The following is a 13854-nucleotide window of genomic DNA, read 5'->3' as shown; positions in this document are numbered from 1 at the left end:
AGTTGCGTAGGGGCATTTTGGACTTTTACTTTGGGAGTGAGTAAAACCATTTGGGTAAAGAGCAGAATTCTAACAATTATAAATAAGTACTCATGCCCTATTCTTTTTCTCACTCTATTCCCCTCACTCTATTTTCAAACCGATCAAAAGAAATTAGGGTTCCTTTCAAAAAAAAGAATGGTGGCGCTGGAATCACAAACGATTCAACATAAGACCGTCAAGGTCGTGAGTTCATGATCATATGTGATCTCAACGCGACCACCTTTTTGAAGCTAGAAAAATTAGGGATTAGGGGTTTTACCTTTCAAAAAAGTGGTGACATTGGATTTGCAAACGATTGAACATATGATCGTTGAGGTTGCAAGTTCGCGATCGTTTGTGATTCCAATGTCACTGCCTTATTGATTTGTTGTTTTATTATTCAATTCCGCTCACTTTATTTTCAAGCTAGAAAAAATAGGGTTTAGGGGTTTTACCTTTCAAAAAAAGCAGTGACATTGAATTTGCAAATGATTGAATATATGATCGGTGAAGTTGCAAGTTCTTCGTGATCGTTTATGATTCCAATGTCACGGCTTTTTGAATTGTTGTTTTATTTGTATGTTCATTTTACATGAACATAATAGTGCCGGCATGGGTTGGACCGCCTTTTGTTTTTATTTATTTTTTCACGTTCTCCTTTACATAGATCTGAGACTGAGACCCTTACTCACAAAGAAGATAACCAGAAGTACAGTAAACAAGCACAAAATCACAAGCAAATTGGTGATTAAAAAAGGAAGGATTTGCACTCTTTCGATTAAAAAAAATAAAGTTGAGAGAATAGATCCATGAAGTCTGGCTGGCGGCTGCTTTCTGGTTTCTGTTTATCAAGACTAGGGTTACAAAGTGGGTTTGGGCCAAATACAAAAATATAATAATTAAAAATGTAACAAAGCTACTCAGTTTTTTATTTTTTGTAAGAATAAATAAAACTACTAAGTTGTTTTTATATTGTAAAAAAAAAAAGTTGTTTTTATGTTTTTTTCACAGTACTCCCTCCGTGTCAAAATATAAGCAAAATTGACTTTTTAGATTCATTCATTTAATGATGTATATAGTCCATATTATGAACCACATACATCATTAAATGAATGAACCTAAAAAGTAAATTTTGCTTATATTAAAAAACGGAGGGAGTACTACGAAGTTGGTTACAAATACAAGAATTAATCGAGTAAAAAAATAAACCAACGCACAGACTAAAACAGGAAGGAATACTACCAAGTTGTCTTTTTGGCTTAATTACGTGATCTCTTAAGTTATTTGTTGGTTACATTTTAGTTCCATTAATGATACAATTTAATGTTACAATTTGGTCCCTTTAAGTCATCTTCCGTCAATCAAATAAATTCCCACCGTCAAAACCATTAACCCGATGTCTAAGCTGGATACACATTGCAAGTTGTCACGTCGCCGTTCACATGTGTCTATTTAACGTTTTGGCAAAAGATTGACGGTGAGGATTTATTTGGCTAACAAATACTAACTTACGGGACCAAATTGTATCGTTAATAACTTATGAGACCAAAATGTAACCAACAAATAACTTAAGGGACCAAATCATTAATTAAGCCCTTTCTTTTTAAATACTTGAGAGATTGAAACCTTTCGACCAAAAAACAAGAAGAAGAGATTTCTATTAATAAAAAAGGAGATTGAAACCTCAAACTAATTAACTGTTTTACTTTCTAGATAATGAAAAATTATTTTTTATTGTTATTGTGAGTAGAAGCTGAGAAGGAAAATTATAGAATGTCCAAATTATTGACCAAAACCAAAAAAGAAAAGAATAGAAGCTGATCCAAATTAACAAAAATTAATGAAAAGCAAATCAATCAAGTTATTAATTTCAGTACTACTACATAGTTAGGATAGGGATTCTAACTAGCTTCTCCTTTGATGTTCATGATGAATCATTAAGCAAAACAACTACTCATAGTTAAGCTAATAATAATAAGTCTTGGTGATGTCTGTCCAATACTCATTTATATTGATGGTGATGATGACCATTGGCTTCAGCATTTGCAAGTGCCTGAGAATGAGATGAGCCTCCAGCAGCAGCAGCAGCATTTGTTGCATTATTATTACCATCCCTCATCATATAAGTTGGTGCAGCATTCCCATAATACCCTCCATTTGGATGACCAATATGAAACTGTGGGACAAACCCCCCTAAATTTCCATATTCCATACCCCTCTTTCCCAATGGTTCAACTCTCATTGAGGTACGATCACCTTCAAGCTCACGGTAACGATGAAGATACATTGTAAGAGGTTCAATGTAATCATCAAAACCAAGCTTACTCATAGCCCAAAGCACATCTTCTGCAGTTATTGTCTTCCTTTGCTCTCTCTGACAACGTTCATTAGCTTCTCCAGTTATGAAGCTGATGTACTCAGACACACACTCTTGGATTGTTTCTTTTGCATCATCAGAGATTTTTGCATGTGGTGGTAAAATCTTGCGCATGATCCTTATCACATTTGCAATTGGCATGAAACGGTCTTGTTCCCTCACAATGCATTCATTGTCTTGTTCTGTTCCAGCTGATGAGTGGCTATTGTTGTTCTGTTCTCCTACTTGCTGCCTCGTATTCATCTCAGAAACTGATAGCTTCAACGTCCCTGCTGCAATATCCATCTCAGAAATATTTAATTAACCATAATATTAACTTTGTAATCAAATGAATTAAACAAATTAAATATTTTTAATATGATTAAACATGTGTAGAAAAAATGATTATCTTAAAGAGTAATCATATTTTGACATCCATTTAATGACAACTTTGTTGACAACCTTGGTTTTCTCACTTCTTATTGGTCAAAAACAATGGAGAGAGAAAAAGGAAGAGAGAGGATAACAACATCATGTGAGTATGAGAGATAAAGTTGTCCAAAAATTATCAAAAAGTGGTTGTCAAAATATCATTTCTCATCTAAATAACATTACTCTTGATTAAAATGAAAATAAATGCACATGTATGAATGAAATGAAACAGTGATAAGATAGTTAACGGTGTATCAAATGGTATGTGTACACGTGAGATTATAGTTGAAGAGAGAACGAAAGAGGCAATGACAAGTAGGATGGGTCGGTGGTGAGGGGGGGCCCAATTAGAGAGAGAGAGTGGGCTAAGACTAAGACTATAGGTAGGTGTTGTTGGGAGGGAGCGTGTGTCAGGTGTTTCTGTAGCTTTTCTCGAGAACAGAGGAATCAGAACTAAAGGACAAAAAGAGGCCCTAATTGCATGCGATTAAAGGAGACAAAAACAAACAAACCAATAAAAACGGTTTCCCTTTTTTATGCCTTTTTCTTTTCATGCATTCGTCACTCTAAATACGCATTTCAAAGATACAACCGAACCTTGCTCAAGTAATCAATTGCGTGTTTGAATACACATATTTTGGGAGAGATCAATTTCTTAAATGACACTGTGGTTATGTTAAACTCACTCTAATTAGTCCAAAAATAGTACATCAAGGGACAATATTCAAACTTAAGTTATGGGAAACATAAGAAGAGTGTGAAAACTTGTCATGGTGCAGTGCTATATATAACTTGAAAACAAATTTAAAACTTGCTTGTGAAATAAGTTTGACATTATTGTTACTCATCAATAAGTGGCTAGTACTGTTATATCTATCCAAAACAGAAGTATCTAATTGGGTTGGCCTGAAAGAGTGAAAGAAGACAAGCAGATAAAAAGGCTTAAAAGGTGGTAATAGTGGAGACAGACAGATCCTTGTAATATTATGATCATAGTAATATTGAAGAATGCATGAAAGACACTTGTAACTCTAAAGTCAATGATTTTATGCATGCATGCATGACACTTGTTCCATTCCAAAATACATAATGACAATTCACAACCCATTTACGCCATCATCTTCTTTTCCAAGGTTTCCGTTACCTTGCTTTACTTGCACAACAAAACAAAGGTGACTGGAGTGATATGGTGGTGGAGCGTCGTAGATCACTTAGACGAAAGAAAAATATAGAGAGAGAAATCTTGTGTAAACATAGAAAACAAGAATTCAGACCTTATGCAAAATATCAACAAATTGACGTATTAGAAAATTAAAAAACTGATCATTCTACTAAATTAAAGATGACTCAACACAATATCATATGGTTTGAATAGTATATAAGAGAGATGAATATCATGCATGCATCTGTCACTACTATACACGCACACTGAAATATATTATATACCTTAAAGTATATACTAATGTATAATATTATCCTGCATGTGAGAAATCAAGATCAAATTGGATGTTAACCTTCACAGCAAAGAAAAAAGAAAAAAACACAAAACAAATGTCACATAGAGAAGAAACATTCGAAGAGCATTTTTTGTTTTATATTTATAGTTTATTTATTACGTACCAGAAGAATTGGTGTTGGTGGGGAGTTTGCGGTAGCCATGAAACCCTCCTCCAGTTTCCATTGCTGCTGGGTGGCTGCTGTGATGTGAAGTGAGAGAAGAAAGAGTGACAATGGAATACTTGGCAAGTGTCCACATTTATAGTGCTCAAACATGTCACTTGGGGCGATGTAAACGAGGGTCCCGGTTATAGCCGGTCACAAACCCGTTAATGTGTTCCACTTGGATTAGTGACAATGATAACACCGACAGCTGTACGTTACACCCTTCCATTCTTGCGTTCAGAGGGTAGGATGTAGAGTTGACCGTACATTGACAGGAGTGCGTTCCCACTCTTTTTTAATACTCCCTCGGGTCACTATTATAAGCAAAAGTTCACTTTTTAAATTCATTCAATAAATGATGTATCTAGTCTACATATAGACCACATACATCATTTATTAAATGAACCTAAAAAGTCAATTTTTGCTTATAATAGTGACCGGAGGGAGTACTCACTTGTGAAAGGCTTAATAATAACAGTTTTAGCCCCTTAATTTTTTTAAAGTTGCGATTTTGGCTCTCTAAGAAAGAAAAAAACTACAAAACCGTCCCTAATTAAGTTTTGCACCTGTGGCAGTTTTGGTCCCCAAGGCCAATTTTGACTCGATCTACGCTGACGTGGCACCCCAAGTGAGGTGTCACATGTTATTTTTTTAATTTTTTTTTGCCTTGGGAGGCCAAAACTGCTACAGTTGCAAAACTTAGAAGGCGGTTTTGTAGTTTTTTTCTTAGGAGGGCCAAAATTGCAACTTCGTGAAAGTTATGGGGCGAAAACTGTTATTAATCCCTTGTGAAATCTATGTAGCACACTTTAAAAATAGATCCCACATAAAATAGTGAGACTCGTATAAATTTTACATAATAGAAAATAAATGTTAAAGAGAGTGTTGTTAGCATTTCTCACCATAGTAATTTGTTTTAGGAAAATGTTTTGTGTACACTATGAAACAAAGACAGAAAAAGAAAGAGAAAAAGGGATGGCATATTTGACGGTTTTAAAATCGTCATTTAAGAAAATGAACTAAAAATCAATTTAAAAATTATATTTTTCAAGATTTCTCAAAGGAAAAAACTAAGAAAGGGATAAAATAACACCAACTACCTTTTAGGTTGCTCAAAAAAATCATTTTTTAACATTTTCTTGTGTGTTAAATGTCTATATTATGGTTAAACACGTATAATTTATGTATAAAATAAAAAGAATGAAATTTTTTTTATAATTAACACCTTAAATGTTGTTTAATTGAATAGGAAAGTTCACAGAGAAAGAAAGTTTTTTCTTATGAAATTTTTTACTTAATATTAAAAAAATGTGATTTTAAGAGGAGAAAAAAGTATTTAGTGTTATGCTAATTTATTCTTCGTTTTCCTTAAAACAAAGTTTAAAAGAAGTATTTTTAAGTGATTTAAAGTGTTTTCTTTTTCAAATGAATTTAAATTCATTTTTTTTTTTGCAACAATATCATATAAGCTTTCAAAAGTGATTTGATAAACGTAACATGGTGATGATGTGTTTTTTTTTTGCGTGTTAACATTATGATTCTTAAGGGTAAGTGGCCCTTGTGGTTCAATGTTCGACTAAGTAAATTTTGTCAAGAATTGTTTCACCTAAGAATTGAATTAAGATTCTTTTGAACAATTCATCATTTTGTGAAACACATTAAATAACTTGAGCTCAATTGGTTGGTTAATACGTAAGAGAGATGTATAAAAAATGAGATGTTGAATAGGTTTATGAAATTAAAAGTTGTCTATTCATCATTTTTTTAATAAATATTTTTGGTTAATTATGCTTAGACACACTTTTTCCCATTCTCACCCCCCCTCCCCCCTCTCTCGCCACATAATCCTCTATTTCTCCCCCTCCATCCTCATCGCCCACCAATCATCCACCTCCATGACCGACCAACACCACTTTCGTTCTCCTCCACCATCGATCGACCACTGCCTCTATCGTTTGTTCAAATTTGTGTTTCAGTCACGGTGGCCGATGAGAAATTAGAGAGAAACGAGAGGAAGAGAGATTGGATCGTAGGTTTAGGGCAATGGAGGTGAGAGACTGAGAGAAAAGAGTCAAAAAACAAGAGAGAGTACTAGAGTTGTAAATGGACAAATTTGCCCCATCATAATTAATAAAAAGCTGCCCGCATCCAAATTGCCCCCGTAGTATCACCCTTATATATTTTTTTTGAAAGACATGTTACTTATATTTGTACACTCTTGTTTTTCATACACCAACCCATCACTTACTTTTCTCTCTATCTCTCTTCCCATCACATTATCAACTTATTGCATCTATAATTTTACTTTCTTTATCTCTCTCTCTCTCTCTCTCTCTCTCTCATGGTAGTAAAAAAAAATTACATATACTTCCTTCGGTTCTTAATAAGAAGAAAATCTAAAAAGAACATCAAAATCAATACAATCATTAATTATTATAACTTTTTAAATATTTTTTTACAGATATAATCTTATAGAAAATTGTGAAACATTAGCACACCTACTGATATTAAAAAGATAAACATTAAATAAGGGATAAGAAAATCTTTTAAATAATAATTACACCTTAAAAGTTATGATATTTTCTTATAGATAAGACCAAATTTATTTTTGAAAATTTTCTTATAATAAGAATCAGATGGAGTACCTTATAATTCTTCTAATATTTAATTTAAATTTAATTATAATACTTAATTAAAGGTTGCAGATATTTTAGGGTTATGTATGTTTTTATTTCTTATAAGAAATTCTTCACTGTTTAGATGATATTTTTATCCCAGATACATATTTGGAGATTTTAAATAAGGTAAACTTGAAAACAAAATAAATACATGTTTTGTTTTATTATTATTTAAACATTCTTCAAAATTGGTGTTTCGAACTACTTTACGACCTAATCGTAAGGTTGAAGGCTTGATGAGGCGCACACTCAATCAAAATACGAACCTCCGGTGTCAACATAAGGTTGTGGGGTAACAAAAAAAGGATACATATATGGTTAATCTCGGCCTTTTGGTGAGAAACATACAATTATGTGAAAAATGCATTGTAAAAGGTGTAACTTTCTAACAGCTTCACGCTTACATGGCAACCTAACAACTATAAAAGGAGCCACCAACACATATTGTTCTCTCACATACTTGAGTATTTGAGTGTCTTTGTAGGTATATAATCCCACTGTAGTGAAGGACGATCTCAATTTTTTTTCTTCCATAAAACACCTTCTCTAGTTGTCATCTCCAATCATACACAAATTCATGGTGTCATTTTTAAAAATTACAATGCCAAATCCTTTTGTTGCTATTAAAACCAAGATACTAAAGGTGGAGTTAGTGTATTTAGAACCACCCAAAATACATCCTCCTTCATCCACAATCGTAATACCACATCGAAACCCTATCCAAATCACCCTCAAATCTTGAAAAACACACACACACACACACACACACACCAATCAAGCAAAACCTTAACCCAAATCCATAAACAAATTACCCCAACCAAAATCACAAAAACATTTCTTAAATCCACAACCATCCATATTCAAGCTTTGGAGAACATCAATGTAAGATAAAAACAAGAAAACTTGTTACCATATAAAACAACAACAACCAAGCTTTATCCCACTAAGTGGAGTCAGGTACAAGAATCAAATGACGCCATAACTTTCTATCCAAAATCACATCTTTCTCTAACTCATTTATGTTTAGACCATTCATAATAGTTTTTCTTATAGTTTTTTTAGGTCTACCATTACCTATAGTGATCCAGCTTTCTTCCATCTGATCTACTTTCTTTACTAAACAATCCACAAGTCTTCTCTCTACAATGCAAACCACCTAAGTCTAGTTTCTACCATCTTTTCTTTTATAGGTGCTACCCCAACTCTCTCTAATGTCGTCATTTATAATTCTACCATGTATAGTCTTACACACATCCAACTTGTAACAATACATACGAAGCAAAAAACAACCAAGATGATCTTCTTCCAACTAAAATTGTTGGCTTTCTTAACCCCTCATGTTCATTACGTATCATGTTAAACATTGAGGACAATGTCCAATTCATGCATGTGGGGGGTTTACTTCATCTTAAATAGAGAAGACCTATGTTTTTTTAGAAACTTTTTTAGCTTAAAAAGGCCAGACCACTAACCATTTAAAAAGTCTCTTAAGCCTATTAGACCGACCTATTTAAGTATTATGAATATTATTTATTATTATATTATATTTTGTAGTCTGAATTAAGATACAAATTTGTTAACTTTTTCAGTAATTTAAGCTTATTAGTAATTTTCTAAATATTTAAATGTATTATTATAAACTAAATTGAAATATGATACAATATATAGTCAAATTCCCTAAAAATTCATGTTGATTATCAAGAGAGAGTTTACTTTAACTAATCTATTAGTTCCTAGTCTATTTAAACTTAGATCACATTATTTATTTAAAGATCTTCATATGATATAGACTTTTAAACATACCGGCAGACCATATTAGACTTCCAGAAGGCTAGTCTCATGCTTAAAACGTAACAGCATGCCAAACTTAGGCCTTAAAAAATTTGAGAAAATACGAAAAGATGAAAATAAAGAAGTTAGAGCACATTACAAACCTCTATAATGACTCATTACAATTGTAACATGCCTAATTATTGAGAAAACTTGAGTTACACTCTGCTTGGATTAAAGAGTTTTGTGCGTTGTTCTCAATTGAAGGCTTTGTTGGCCACTAAAGCACAAACCTTGGCCGGTTACAAATAAACCTTATTCAACCCTTTGTTGTCATATTAAACTAGGGAAATGCTAAAGAGTGTCCTTAATTTTGTAACTTCTACTTTCACATTATCTCACCTTTTGAGAGCTTTTTCTTCTTGTTCTTGTACCATTGCAGAAATTTAATTTAAGTAGGTTTTTATTTTAATTTATCTTATACTTTTATATTGATTTATTTTTTCTAAAATGAGCATGTGTGAGTATACATCGCTATCTTGAAATTGATTTATTTTCTTGTTGTTATGATTTTAAGAATTTCTTATTTTTATGATCTTATTATTTTAAGGCTTAAAAGATGATTACCCCCTGCCATTTAGACGAGTTTTAGTTTATCCATGGTAAAAAAAAAAAAAAAAGGGAAGGTCGATGTTGGATCTATAAGATAAAACAAAATGATTCATTGGTTCATAACACACTTATGTTACATAGTTGACCTCACCTCTAGAATTTTGATTTTCATAGCAATAAAGGGATCTTAAATTGAAATTTCTATCTTGCGATGGAAAATACAATCCTAAGATGCTTTTATCATTATTGTTAAACTTATACCAAACTTCAACCACTCAAAAATAAAAAGAAATTGGTACTCAACACTATTCCTCGTGATCAATGCCTTTATTACATGATAGAAATCGTGCACTTGTGGCATATCAACGTACTAAAATGGATGTTAAGATAGTTATATGTTTAACATAGGTAAGCGTTCTTGTTTAGGATTGTCTATTAGGATAACTTCTTCATGTTTTGTTGATCATGCATGGTTGAAAACGTCAAATTATGTTTTATATTCTATGCTAATGAGTCTCTGTGCTCGCTATATTTAGGTGATGATTCTAAGTATGGACTGATACTTTAAAGTTGAAAACTATGTTTGAACTACTCGTCATTTAAATACTTAAATGTAGAGCTTCTTCATGACATGATCACAGTCATATTCGTAGATTAGAATGTCGTTTTCCATTGTATTGTTGACACTTTATCATGTAATCATTGTATTAAAGGTATGGAAGTTTCGAAGTTTTATCAATTTTATTCTTTCAAAAATATATCGTAGTCTATGAACAATCACGTTCTAGAAAAAAGAGGTTTGATGGAGGGGTGGTATTTTCTGGAGGTCTATTGACAAAAGTGAAGTGACATTTTGAATTCAATGAATTGTGTTAGAAGGGGTTAATTACTAACTAAAAACGAAAAGTGATAAGTGGAGGGGATGTGTTTGCCCCTTTTACTCAAAAAAATAAGGGAGGTGAATGTTTAGTTAAGGGGTGCTAGTGCAATCTCAAAAGAACTTTATTTAAAACTTTTAGTTTTAAATATCAATTTTAGTTTTTATTTAAAACTTTTTCAAGAGGAATTATTCTATCAAACCTTACTTGGACAATTTTTTTTTTGTTTCTCATAAAAGTATATCGGGCAACACGCAAACAATATTTTTGAATTTCGATGAATAATAAAGATTGATTGAAGGATAGAAAAAGATAAACAAAATGATATAGAAAACAAGAGTAGCAAATTATACAAAGCGATCTTATTATTATCGAGTGATAATTCAATCACTAAAAGACATCAATCTATATCTTATATGATATAGAAATATTTTAAATTTTAGATTTTGGGTGACATTTGGGTTCAAATGCAAGAGGCCCAACATTATAGCGAATGAACGGAAGACCCTTAGAGATGAATGGTGTTTCGAGCCTAAGAGCAGCACCGGTGACACCTCCATGGAGATTTGAGGGTTTTAGCCCATTTGGTGCACTAACCAAAACAACATTGCATTTGTGAGTTCCATAACTTGTGACGTTCTTTGAACCTTCAATGAAGAAGTAACCGTTCTTATCAGTCACGACTTCTTTGATGAACTTATGCTTGGTGTTGTTGCATTGGAGCTTCACAATGGCACCTTCAATTTCAGAACAACACAATAATGGTCATGGTCATTTTTTTTTTTGGTACATGGTCATGGTCATTTATTTAGCAACAAAAATACATAACCTTTTCTTTAAGCAAAATAACAATAACTTAAAAAGCCTCTGAAAAAAACGAATAACTTAAAAAGGAAATTTGTAATTGCTAGCTGGCCTCGTAAACGACATTAATATAACAAAAATATAGGAGGTATGTGCAGATCAATTTTTTTTTTTTTGACAAATCTAGAAAATGAAATGAAAATGATATTGCTGATAGAAATGAATAAATAAATAAACACTACTTTGTAAAAAAAAATCGTATAAAAAACAAAGAAAATGTGATTTTTCTTTTGAGGATAATAATAGTAAAGGTGAAAGGTTGAAAGACAAACCAAGAAGCTTTGTAGAACCAAAGAGGGTGTCGCTTCGAGCATGCTCGCATGATTTGACATAAACAAATCCCTTAACAACAATGAAACTTCTAGGTGTGTGATTAGGGGAATGAGCAGAAGGGTGATGATGGGATGGTGAGTGATGGTGGTGGTGGTGATGACGGGTAGGAGCGGGAGATGGTGAGTGATGGTGGTGGTGGTGGTTGTGATGGTGATGGGTTGGAGTAGGGGACGATGAGTGATGGTGGTGAGGGGCACTAGCCGGTGGGCGAATAGGGGCATGAGTAGGAGGGCGGTGAGGGGCATTTGCCGGTGGATGAATAGGGGCATGAGCAGGAGGGCGGCGAGGGGCACTAGTCGGTGGGAGAATAGGGGCATGAGCAGGAGGGTGGTGAGGGGCATTTGTCGGTGGGTGAATAGGGGCATGAGCAGGAGGGTGGCGAGGGGCACTAGTAGATGGGCGAATAGGGGCATGAGCAGGAGGGCGGTGAGGGGCATTTGTCATTGGGTGAATAGGGGCATGAGCAGGAGGGTGGCGAGGGGCACTAGCCGCTGGACGAATAGGGGCATGAGCAGGAGGGTGGCGAGGGGTTGGGGGTTTAGCAGGAAGAGGAGGATGTAAAGGAGTGTGAACATGGGCAGGAGCAATGGATGGTGAGGTGTGGTGGTCAGGGGCGGATCTACACTTGGTTGAGGGTGTGCACCTGCACACCCTGGATTTTTCAAATTTGCTCCTAAAATCTTATATTTTTTGCACTTTGCACACCCTGAAAATTTCCTTTTGCACCTCTGATCTGACCAACTCTTGCTCTCACAAACCAAGAAAAAAAACTGGAAAAAAAATGATACAGAAGTGTCGCACAATAGAAGAACAGGATAGAGCAAAGTGGAAAAAGGATGAGAAATGAAACAAGGAAGAAGATGAAAAGTGGAAAAAGGATGAGAAATGAAACAAGGAAGAAGATGAAACTGTGGCGGCTACTTCTACACTTATCTCTAAGAGAGATAAGCTCCAAATAACTTCATCTTATTATGATTTATGGGCTTGGGCCAGAAAACATTTTGTTTTTAAATGTTACCCTTGCTAGAGGTTGTGAGTTGTGACTAACATATGTGATTTTTTTTACTATAATCATGGACAAAAAATTTAAAGTTGGAAAAATCAACATTATTTTGTTAAAAAAAAAATCTGCCACTGCACGCCATTTATATATGCATGGACTCATATATTATATATTCTCATCATCATATATATGTTAGTATAGTGATGATAATATTGTTAATAAATTATTTGATTGGGTAAGCAATGACAATAGCGATGATAATATTGTTAATAAATTATTTGATTGGGTAAACAATGACAATATTGTAAATTTAGTACTACCATTGTCCCTAACTATAAGACCATCTTAACAAAAAAAAAAGTTGTCCCTTTTTATAAGACTCACTTTGTAGTTCCATACATTAATTATTTTTTTGCCAACATATCTCTATTTATTTTATATCTTTTTATTCAATCAACAATAAATATTATGTTGCAAAAATAAACTAACTTTCTTTCTCTTAAAAGATCAAATTATAAAAACAATAGTAATTACAAACAAATTTAATATTACCACCGACTTTCTTAATTGATGTGATTTGGTTAAAAATGTCATATATTTACAGTAAAATACGAAGAAAACAATTAATGTACAAAAACTTGGTGTATATATTTTAACATTTTTATTTATATATAATAATAATTTATGAAGTTAAAAAATTTGCACCCCCTGACCTAGGGTCCTGGATACGCCACTGGTGGTGGTGATGAGGAGGGTAGGTTGGAGGGTAACGTGGAGAATAAGTTTGAGGAAGAGAATTAATCTCTTCAGCAAATGCAATGAGAAAGGTTAGTTGAAGAAAGAGCAACAAAAGTGAAAGGGTTTGTGCCATTTCTTTTTGTTAGAATTAACCTTAGAAAGAGTTAGAAAGGAAGTGATGTGTGAGCAATGAGCATGCCTGAGGGGTAATTTATAGGAGCTAATGCCTCAATCAATTCCCCATTTTCGCTCGTTTCTTTAATTATTTCTGCTTTTTCGTACAAGTTGTAAGGATCAAATTTGGGAACGAAGTACTGAAAACTAGGGAAAACAATGGGTAAATTATAGTACTATTATAGTAGTATAGTAAATCAAGAATTAATTTGTGTCCTTGTGCGTGTGTGTACACACATACATTAATAACCTATTCTCGAATATCTCGCAAAAAACAAACATTCCTAGAATAGATTATAAAGCAATAAAAAATTTAAAACAATTTTTTTTTTT

General features: G+C 33.4%; 2 protein-coding genes across 3 annotated transcripts; both read right to left on the bottom strand.

The window, feature by feature from the left end:
• Positions 1-1848: 1848 nt before the first annotated feature.
• On the bottom strand, positions 1849-4565 carry NF-YB6 (nuclear factor Y, subunit B6). 2 transcript variants are annotated; one of them, XM_085737813.1, is made up of 2 exons: positions 4430-4565; positions 1849-2670 (listed from the first exon to the last, which is right to left on the bottom strand). In XM_085737813.1, the coding sequence occupies exons 1-2, from the start codon at positions 4563-4565 to the stop codon at positions 2024-2026; spliced, it is 783 nt and encodes a 260-aa protein (XP_085593939.1). In that variant the 3' UTR covers positions 1849-2023. The 2 variants fall into 2 exon arrangements, with proteins under 2 accessions (XP_085593939.1, XP_085593940.1); XM_085737814.1 differs by having other exon boundaries at positions 1849-2667.
• Positions 4566-10736: 6171 nt separating this feature from the next.
• Positions 10737-13339, bottom strand: LOC146903568 (uncharacterized). The gene is made up of 2 exons (XM_085737812.1): positions 11546-13339; positions 10737-11146 (listed from the first exon to the last, which is right to left on the bottom strand). The coding sequence occupies exons 1-2, from the start codon at positions 12048-12050 to the stop codon at positions 10842-10844; spliced, it is 810 nt and encodes a 269-aa protein (XP_085593938.1). The 5' UTR covers positions 12051-13339; the 3' UTR covers positions 10737-10841.
• Positions 13340-13854: the final 515 nt, after the last annotated feature.

The sequence above is a fragment of the Medicago sativa genome, chromosome 8 (assembly GCF_051527215.1).
Source record: "Medicago sativa cultivar Bolivia chromosome 8, Bolivia_mono, whole genome shotgun sequence".
Lineage (NCBI taxonomy): Eukaryota > Viridiplantae > Streptophyta > Magnoliopsida > Fabales > Fabaceae > Medicago > Medicago sativa.
This window is presented reverse-complemented; position numbering and strand designations above follow the sequence as displayed.